Source organism: Lampris incognitus, chromosome 11, assembly GCF_029633865.1.
Source record: "Lampris incognitus isolate fLamInc1 chromosome 11, fLamInc1.hap2, whole genome shotgun sequence".
NCBI lineage: Eukaryota > Metazoa > Chordata > Actinopteri > Lampriformes > Lampridae > Lampris > Lampris incognitus.
Genome location: NC_079221.1, coordinates 58,608,841 through 58,619,508, shown reverse-complemented (window position 1 = coordinate 58,619,508; position 10,668 = coordinate 58,608,841). Strand labels below are relative to the sequence as shown.

General features: G+C 46.0%; 1 protein-coding gene across 1 annotated transcript in view; it reads right to left on the bottom strand.

Annotated features, from left to right (window-relative positions):
- The window catches only part of cerkl (ceramide kinase-like), a 204,980-nt gene that overhangs the window by 168,749 nt on the left and 25,563 nt on the right, over positions 1-10,668 (bottom strand). Inside the window, exons 6-7 of the mRNA XM_056288976.1 lie at positions 5,082-5,101; positions 4,659-4,665 (exon numbers count right to left, since the gene is read on the bottom strand). Coding sequence (XP_056144951.1) covers positions 4,659-4,665; positions 5,082-5,101 — 27 coding nt within the window. The remainder of the gene's footprint in view (positions 1-4,658; positions 4,666-5,081; positions 5,102-10,668) is intronic.

Sequence of the window (10,668 nt, the reverse complement as noted above, 5' to 3'; positions counted from 1 at the left end):
GGAAAGATAGGCAGACTTGGCGGCGGTGAGGGCATCTTTGTAGACAGAGAGGTGGAGGTCGTGGGCTTCTTGATGTACACTCACCGGCCACTTTATTAGGCACACCCGTCCAACTGCTCGTTAACGCAAATTTCTAATCAGCCAATCACATGGCAGCAACTCAATGCATTTAGGCATGTAGACATGGTCACGACGATCTGCTGCAGTTCAAACCGAGCATCAGAATGGGGAAGAAAGGTGATTTAAGTGACTTTGAACGTGGCATGGTTGTTGGTGCCAGATGGGCTGGTCTGAGTATTTCAGAAACTGCTGATCTACTGGGATTTTCACGCACAACCATCTCTAGGATTTACAGAGAATGGTCCGGAAAAGAGAAAATATCCAGTGTGCGGCAGATCTGTGGGCGAAAATGCCTTGTTGATGCCAAAGGTCAGAGGAGAATGGCCACACTGGTTCGAGCTGATAGAAAGGCAACAGTAACTCAAACAACGACTCATTACAACCGAGGTATGCAGAAGAGCATCTCTGAATGCACAACACGTCGAACCTTGAGGCAGATGGGCTACAGCGGCAGAAGACCACACCGGGTGCCACTCCTGTCAGCTAAGAACAGGAAACTGAGGCTACAATTCGCACAGGCTCACCAAAATTGGACAATAGAAGATTGGAAAAACGTTGCCTGGTCTGATGGGTCTCGATTTCTGCTGCGACATTCGGATGGTAGGGTCAGAATTTGGCGTCAACAACATGAAAGCATGGACCCATCCTGCCTTGTATCAACGGTTCAGGCTGGTGGTGGTGGTGTAATGGTGTGGGGGATATTTTCTTGGCACACTTTGGGCCCCTTAGTACCAATTGAGCATCGTGTCAACGCCACAGCCTACCTGAGTATTGTTGCTGACCATGTCCATCCCTTTATGACCACAGCGTTCCCATCTTCTGATGGCTACTTCAGCAGGATAACGCGTCATGTCATAAAGCTCGAATCATCTCAGACTGGTTTCTTGAACATGACAATGAGTTCACTGTACTCAAATGGCCTCCACAGTCACCAGATCTCAATCCAATAGAGCACCTTTGGGATGTGGTGGACCGGGAGATTCGCATCATGGATGTGCAGCCGACAAATCTGCAACAACTGCGTGATGTTATCATGTCAATATGGACCAAAGTCTCTGAGGAATGTTTCCAGTACCTTGTTGAATCTATGCCACGAAGGATTAAGGCAGTTCTGAAGGCAAAAGGGGGTCCAACCCGGTACTAGCAAGGTGTACCTAATAAAGTGACCAGTGAGTGTATAGTGAGAGATGTTTTCTTGGTGAGTCGTTCCAGTTGGTGGGCAGTCTGTTTCATTGTGCGGAGCTCAGGTGTGAACCAGGGTGCAGAGGTGTTGAAGGAGACTATTTTTGTTTTGAGAGGGGCCAGTGTGTTGAGGGAGGCAGACAGAGTGGCATTGAGGTGATTGGTGAGATCATCAGGTAAGGTAGAGGCTGGTTCCAGGGGGAGAGCAGAGGAGAGCAGATCGGAGAGTTGGAGGGGGTCAATAGATTTAGTATTGTGGAATGTTATTTCTCTGAGGAGGTGTGGCCGAGGAGTTGGGGATGGAATAGTGAACTGGATGAGATTATGGTCTGACAGAGGAAATGGGGATGGATGGATGTTGTGTATCGGTATATTGACAGAGCAGACCAGGTCAAGGATATGGCCTTTGACATGGGTGGGGAAAGTGACGTGCTGGGTGAGGTTGAAATTGTCCAATAGAGTGATGAATTCTGATGCAAACTTACAGGTGCGTAAATCAATGTGGATGTTAAAATCACCAAGCAGTAGTAAGTGTGAGGGGAGAGATGAAGCTCTTGTGAGGAGTTCAGAGAGGTCAGACAGGAAAGATGGATTTGGTGTGGGTGGCCGGTAGATAAGAATGACTGCCATTGAGCAGCTTTTAAAAGCGAGGAATTCAAATGATGAGACGGTGGGGAGTGAGGGCTCAGTAGTCCTGAAGTTCTGATTGAATAAGGTAGCAAGACCACCTCCACGACGGGAGGGACGGGGTCTGCAGATGTAGCCAAAACGAGGGGGGGGGGTGCTTCGTTGAGGGAGAAAAAGTCGCCAGGTTGTTGCCAGGTTTCAGTGAGCAGGAGAAAGTCAAATGAATTATCAGTGATTGTTTCATGTAGGATAAGGGCTTTGTTATTTAGTGATCGGGTGTTACGGAGGCAAGGTAGATGGAATGAGAGGGCAACGTAGTGGGGGCATGCTGGAGAGGTCTGAGGTCGTCCAGGTTAGCAGTGCGGGGGGGTGCAGTGGAGGGGGGCGGTGGGAGCATAGGGTTTGGATGTGGGATATCGTATCGGGGTTAGTGGAGGATGTAGATGACGGGAGTGTCTGGGGCCACGATGAAGACAACGGCGGCAGCGGAGGACGCCAGCAGACAGAGCGGAGGTGCGTGCAACAGAGGATAGCCGGTAGTTTTTGTTGAGGGACAGGAGTTCATCAGGAGAGTAGTGTAAGGGAGGAGGAGGAGGGAAGCTAATAAAAAGGGAAACCAGGGTATTCTCTGTAGTCGTAATAAGGGGGGTAATGTAAGGAAAAACAGAAGAGGGCAGCAGAGAGTTGGTTCCATGAGACGGGTGGGTTAGTAACGCTGGAAACGTAAGAGGGGTGGCGCAGAGCACGGATGGGGTGAGGCTAGCTACTCCCCATATGAAGGGGAGTGCTGCCGCCAGGGACGGTGATGTCCACATCACGCTAGTCCCAGTTGATGATGGCCCAAAGAGGGATAGTGTCCCCTGCCGAGGGAAAGTAAAGTAAATACTCAAGCGGGGGCTGGGGGACGGAGCCAGATCCGCTAGCTAGCATGCAGAACCAGGAGGTCAGAGCTCACATAAAGCTAACGTTAGCCGAGTGGTGGTTAGCCAGTTAGCTAGTTAGGCGGCTAGCACGGAGGGGACAGAGAGGGGAAAGACAAGACGGTGGGAGAAGCGGCAACCACACACGACGCCAGCGGTGCTCTCCGATTTAAACACCACACAGACACACAAAAGGTGACGAAGACAAAAACAACAGCGAATCCAGCCGACAACAGACGAGCAGTGGCCTCTCACCCCCCTGCTGTGAGCGTAGCACCGCGGTTCTGTAACCCCACCAGCTACAAAGAAGTGGTCAGCTTCCAGACTTTTGTGTGCTTTTAGGTCAGCACCTGTGTGTGTGTGTGTGGGGGGGGGACACTCCGTTGGTAACAGAGTGGTACAGACCGTGTGGACTGAACTCTGGCAGACTGGACGGTTTTGCTAGATCCGTGAACACATCGGTAGGAAGAAGGTACGGGTCAGTAGCTAACCCTGCTATCGCTAGCTAACCCTGCTATCGCTAGCTAACCCTGCTATCGCTAGCTAACCCTGCTATCGCTAGCTAACCCTGCTATCGCTAGCTAACCCTGCTATCGCTATCGCTAGCTTCTCCACATACCGCTCTTTGTGCCGTCCTACAAGGTGCCTGACTTCACAGCACAACTCCACAACATGACTCTGACTATTGGCAGCCATCACTTCCATGTAAACTATAATAGCTACTCATCCGTCACAATGTTTTGTTTGTTTTTGTTGTTCGCTTTTGAATTTCCCGGTCTATCACTTCCTGCCGTCCGCCATGGCGCAGTCTCCCTCGTCACGTGATAATTGTGACGCGTCTGCAAAGGGTAAATATATATATGTAGATATATATATATATATATATATATACTTATATAAATTTCTGTTTGATTTACACACACACACACACACACACTATATATATATATATATATATATATATATATATATATATATATCGACACGGATACAGGAAAAATATTTTAATGCATAGCTGTACAGGCCTGTTTCGTACGTCTCGCACTCATCAGCTGCTAATCTGATGATGATGATGATGTGTGAGACGCATGAAACAGGCCTGTACTGCTATGCATTAAAATATTTTTCCTGTATCCGTGTTGATATTCCGCTCCTCATTAGTCGAGCACTGAACACCATTGATGGTTTTGGAAAAAAAAACGCTATATATATATATATATATACATACATACATACATACATACATATAAATCAGAATCAGAAATTTATATAAGTATATTTATATAAAAATTTATATAAATATATAATATAAATATCCTCTCATAATGCTACAATACTACTACTACTACTTTCGGCTGCTCCCGTTAGGGGGCGCCACAGCGGATCATCCGTTTCCATCTCTTCCTGTCCTCTGCATCGTCCTCTGTCACACCAGCCACCTGCATGTCTTCCCTCACCACATCCATAAACCTCCTCTTTGGCCTTCCTCTTCTCCTCTTCCCTGGCAGCTCCATATTCAGCATCCTTCTCCCAATATACCCAGCATCTCTCCTCCTCCACACATGTCCAAGCCATCTCAAATCTAGCCTCTCTTGCTTTGTCTCCAAACCGCAAAACGTCTAACCTGAGCTGTCTCTCTAATATACTCGTTCCTAATCCTGTCCTTCTTCATCACTCCCAATGAAAATCTTATCATCTTCAACTCTGCCACCTCCACCTCCACCTCCTGTCTTTTTGTCTTTTTTGGACAGTTGACCCCAAGTATTTAAACTCATATGCCTTCATCACCTCCACTCCTTGCATCCTGACCATTCCACTGTCCTCCCTCTCATTCACGCATAGGTATTCTGTCTTGCTCCTACTGACTTTCATTCCTCTTCTCTCCAGTGCATACCTCCACCTCTCCAGGTGCTCCTCAACCTGTACCCTACTCTCACTGCAGATCACAATGTCATCGACAAACATCATAGTCCACAGAGACCCCTGCCTGATCTTGTCCGTCAACCTGTCCATCACCATTGTAAATAAGAAAGGGCTCAGAGCCGATCCTTGATGTAATCCCACCTCCACCTTGAACCCATCTGTCATTCCACTGTCACACCTTCCTCATACATATCCTGCACCACTCCTACATACTTCTCTGCAACTCCCGACTTCCTCATACAATACCACACCTCCTCTCTCGGCACCCTGTCGTATGCTTTCTCTAAATCCACAAAGACACAATGTAACTCCTTCTGACCTTCTCTATACTTCTCCATCAACATTCTGAAAGCAAACATCACATCTGTGGTGCTCTTTCGTGGCATGAAACCATACTGCGGCTCGCTGATCATCACCTCTCCTCTTAACCTAGCTACTATTACTCTTTCCCATATCTTCATGCTGTGGCTGATCAACTCTATACTTCTGTAGTTGCTACAGTTCTGCACATCACCCTTGTTCTGGAAAATCGGTACCAGTATGCTTCTTCTCCACTCCTCAGGCATCCTCTCACTTTCCAAGATTGTGTTAAACAATCTAGTTAAAAACTCCACTGCCATCTCTCCTAAACATCTCCATGCCTCCACAGGTATGTCATCAGGACCAACTGCCTTTCCACTCTTCATCCTCTTCATAGCTACCCTCTCTTCCTCGCTAATCCACTGCACATCCTGATTCACTATCCCCACATCATCCAACCTTCTCTCTCTCTCATTTTCTTCATTCATCAGCCCCTCAAAGTACTCCTTCCACCTTCTTAGCACACTCTCCTCGCTTGTCAGCACATTTCCATCTCTATCCTTGATCGCCCTAACTTGCTGCACATCCTTCCCAGCTCGGTCTCTCTGTCTAGCCAATCGGTACAAGTCCTTTTCTCCTTCCTTAGCGTCCAACCTCTCATACAACTCGCCATATGACTTTTCCTTTGCCTTTGCTATCTCTCTCATCACTTTATGCTGCATCTCCTTGTACTCCTGTCTACTTTCTTCATCTCTCTGACTATCCCACTTCTTTTTTGCCAACCGTTTCCTCTGTATACTTTGCTGTACTTCCTCATTCTACCACCAAGTCTCCATGTCTTCCTTCCTCTGCCCAGATGACACACCAAGTACCTTCCTAGCTGACTCACTATTTCTGCAGTGGTTGCCCAGCTATCAACTCTTCACTACCACCCCAGTGCCTGTCTTACCTCCTCCCTGAACTCCACGCAACAGTCTTCTTTATTAAGCTTCTACCATTTGATCCTTGGCTCTGCCTTCACTTTCTTCCTCTTCTTATTCGCCAAAATCATCCTACAGACCACCATCCGATGCTGCGTAGCTACCATCTCCCCTGTCACCGCCTTGCAGTCTCCAATCCCTTTCAGATCCGGCCTCCTGCATAAGATATATAGACCACCTGTGTACACTTTCCTCCACTCTTATATGTCACCCTGTGTTCCTCCCTCTTCTTGAAATGTGTTCACCACAGCCATTTCCATCCTTTTACAAAATCCACAACCATCTGTCCTTCCACATTCCTCTCCTTGGCACCATACCTATCCATCACCTCCTCATCACCTCTGTTCCCTTCACCAACATGCCCATTGAAGTCCGCTCCAATCACCACTCTCTCCTCCTTGGGTACCCTCTCCACCACTTCATCCAACTCACTCCAGAATTATTCTTTCTCTTCCATCTCACACCCAACTTGTGGGGTATATACGCTGATAACATTCATCAATATACCTTCGATTTTCAGCTTCATACACTCTGTCCGACACTCTCTTCTCCTCCAATATGACATACTCTTCCTTCAGGATTACCCCTACCCCATTTCTCCTCCCATTCGCACCATGGTAGAAGAGTTTGAACCCACCTCCCATGCTCCTGGCCTTACTCCCCTTCTACCTGGTCTCTTGCACACACAGTATATCTACCTTCCTTCTCTCCATCATATCAGCCAGTTCTCTCCCTTCACCAGTCATAGTGCCAACATTCAAAGTTCCACCTCCACACTTTTACCCTTCCTCCTCCCCCGCTGCCTCTGGACATGCCTTCCCCCTCACATTCTCCTTCACCCAACAGTAGCATAGTTTCCACTGGCACCCTGTTGGCCAGCAGTACCAGTGGTGGTTGGCAACTCAGGCCTTGACCGATCCTGTATGAAAAGTTGATTTATGATCTGCATATATTATTTGGCAAAGCTTTTTTTGTTGGATGCCTTTCCTGATGTAACCATGCCCCTTTATCCAGGCTTGGGACCGACCAACACTAAGAATTCACTGGCTTGTGCATCATCAGTGGTTGGGTTTCCCTTATGACATCCATAAACCTCCTATTTAGCCTCCCTCTTTTGCTCTTACCAGGCAGCTCCATATTCACCATCCTTCTCCCAATATACCCAGCATCTCTCCTCCGCACATGTACAAACCATCTCAGTCTCATCTTGTGCTTTGCCTCCAAACCATCCAACCTGAGCTGTCCCTCTAATATACTGATTTAATCCTATACTTCTTCATCACTCCCAATGAAAATCTTGGCAACTTGACATCTCCTCCTGCACCTCTTCCTCACTGCTCATCACTGCCAGCTGTTTCCGACTTCCCCCTTTGTGAGAGTCAGCTTCGTGAGATCGATAACTGCTCTTTATTCTCTTACGATCTCTTCTCTATAATCTGCACCAATTTCTTAATTTGTCCTACTGATTTTGTTATTTTCTGTGCTTAGCTCACTTATTGCTTGACTCTAGTTTCTTTCTCAAACGACTGTTGTGTTCAGTAGGTAGCCTTTCATTCCTAGTTTATTACTAGCTTTGAGCTTAGCCCAGTTTAGCACTTAGTTCTTTTGCATTCGCAGTCAAAGCAGCCTCGTTAAAACGATGGTTCAGCACGACTGAACGGCTGTTCAGCAGTTACAGATAGGTTGTCTCTACTAGAGAGATGTGTCCATGAGTTAGAGCAGCTGCTTTTGGCTAGGATTACGTTAGACATGACTCCAGATAGCCTTAGCCCCAGGCCTGACAGCAGACCTGCTATTGTTAGCACTAGCTCAATCGTTTCAGCAGATGTGGAGGAGTTTGTCTCTGTTTATCAGAGTGGAAAGGCTCGCAAGAGCAAGCCACCGGTCATGTGGCCTGTTCTGCAGTCACCTCTCCCACCTGTAAACCAGTTTTCGCCCCTCACCAGCCCTGTTGGTAGTCCTACCGGCCAGTGTACCTCTCCTGCTCCTGTCGACAGAATAAAGCAATGCACACTAGTGATAGGAGACACCATTACATGTAATACCAGATTAGCTTCAACAGCCTTGGTTGACTACTTTCAGCAACATTGTTATTCATGTCAGCACCAATAATGCTAGGATGAAGCAAACAGAGATCTTTTTTTATACATGCTCAATAATTCAGATAAGAAAATCTGACTAGGGGTCATCAGGACGCTGTACCACCAAGCCCACAACATCCCCACTGACATAGCAGCCAGGAAAGAGGAGAAATACCACATTAAACAGGCCCTGGTTAAGTGTAGTTATCCTAACTCAGCATTTGTCAAAGCCAGGAAGACGCCCAAACAATGCACCAACCGATCGAAGAGAGGAGAACAACAACAACTGTCTAAGCATAAACCAGTAGGGATTCTGTGCGTGACGGGAGTGTCAGAACAGTTGAGATGCATATTTTGCAAACACCACGTCTCAGTTGCTTTCAAACCCTAAAACGCACTGTGCCAGTAGTTGGTCCACCCCAAGGATCGGGTCCCCTGGAACAAAGAGCAATGTAGTGTAGCTGTTAAGTGCCAGGAGGATTGCTGTGACTTGTACATTGGGGAAACTAAACAGATGCTGGCCAAGAGGATGACACAACACAGGAGAGCTACCACATCAGGCCAGGACTCCACAGTCTTCTCTATCTACAGACCAGGACTCCACAGTCTACACCATCTACAGGCCAGTGGCCACTCTTTCAAGGATGAAGATGTGCGCATCCTTGAGAGGGAGGGACGCTGGTTTGAATGTGGAGCCAAAAAGGCCATCTATGTGAAGAGGGAAAGACCATCCCTGAACCGGGGGGGGGGGGATTCTAAGAGAACATCTGTCACCGTCTTACAATGCTGTGATTGCAACTATTCCCCAATCCTCTGTGACTAGTACACATGGCCATGGACACTCTAGTTAATGGTCACGGCAGTTTGCATATGAAACTGGTCGTTGGTTTCAGTCGTTATGTCACTGTATTGTTTATAAGGGTGGGGATACCTGTAGTCAGTTTAGACTGAAGAGGTCACCTAGATGATGATGAAACATTTCTGTCAGTAAACGTTGTGTCCAGATGAACTGATTCAACTTTCTGTGACTTGTTGGATGGTAACCCATACGGATTTCCAGTGATCTCGTTAACATGTTTAAAGAGGGAGATGATTAACTATTCAATGTGGTGGTAGACAACTTTTTTGCTTTAACTATAATGAATTAAATGTTGATCATGCAATGTAATGGCTATGGACTAAGGATTTCTCTCAGTAAACGTTGTGTCCTGATGAACTGATTCAACTTTCTGTGAGTGGAGACACGTTTGTCTGAAAGAGGACTAATTTTATGAGTCATGGACTCACATGAAAACCAATTGATTGTTAGCAAAACATTTAGAGTCAAAATGTCATTGCATTTATTGTCTTTTCATTTCCTTATTTTGGTTCGGTTCTTGACATTGCTTTCATGCCAGTGATGGTGGGTATCTCAGCTGGACAGAAAGACCCCCAACTTCTGGTCTTGTTTGGTTTGTTCCTGTGCCAGGAACTTGGCTACTCAACTATAACAAGGTTGAATAGAATTTATGAAATGCAAATATGACCTGAGGATGTTTCTACCACCATAGGAACTTTGACCTGTATGCACATTTGTGAAGCAGCACTGACAAAGTAAAGCACAATGTTGTAAAGACTTTTCCACCTAAACATGTGTTCTTAATTCATGAAAAGCAGAACTAATTTTGTCTTTCAACAACATTACATAATGTTTAATGTTGGTTTGAACTCTGCATAATAATTACAATAATAATTATTACAATAATAAGAATTACAGGGCTGTGCCTATGATGTTTCATCAGCTAAACTAAAGTGTTAATGTGCACATGGTTGGATAGCTAGCTTGATGCTACACAGGCCACAGATGCAAAATGTGGAGGCGAATATAATCCCACTACTAACTAGTATAATCCCACTACTAACTCATATAATCCCCACTACTAACTCGTATAATCCCACTCCTAACTAGTATAATACCCACTACTAACTCGCATAATCCCACTGTTAACTAGTATAATCCCCACTACTAACTCACATAATCCCACTACTAACTAGTATAATCCTCACTACTAACGTGTATAATCCCACTAATAACCAATATAATCCTACTAACTAGTATAATCCCCACTACTAACTCGTATAATCCCACTACTAACTAGTATAATCCCACTACTAACCAATATAATCCCCAACTACTAACTCATATAATCCCACTACTAACTCGTTTAATCCCACTACTAAAACTACTAACTCATTTAATCCTACTAATAACTCGTATAATCCCACGTGTTTGTGGTCAAATATGGTTTACCTTTCCAGATGTGCGTGGTTTACAGCTGGGGGAAGCAGTTCAACACCCATCGAACAACAAATGTCACCCACTGCTGTTCACACACACACACACACACACACACACACACACACACACACACACACACACACACACACACACACACACACACACACAGACACACACACTGCTGATGGGAGCTGCTGTTCCCTATGAAATCAATACTGTATCTGTGATTCATGTCATGAAGATGGCATTATACACCG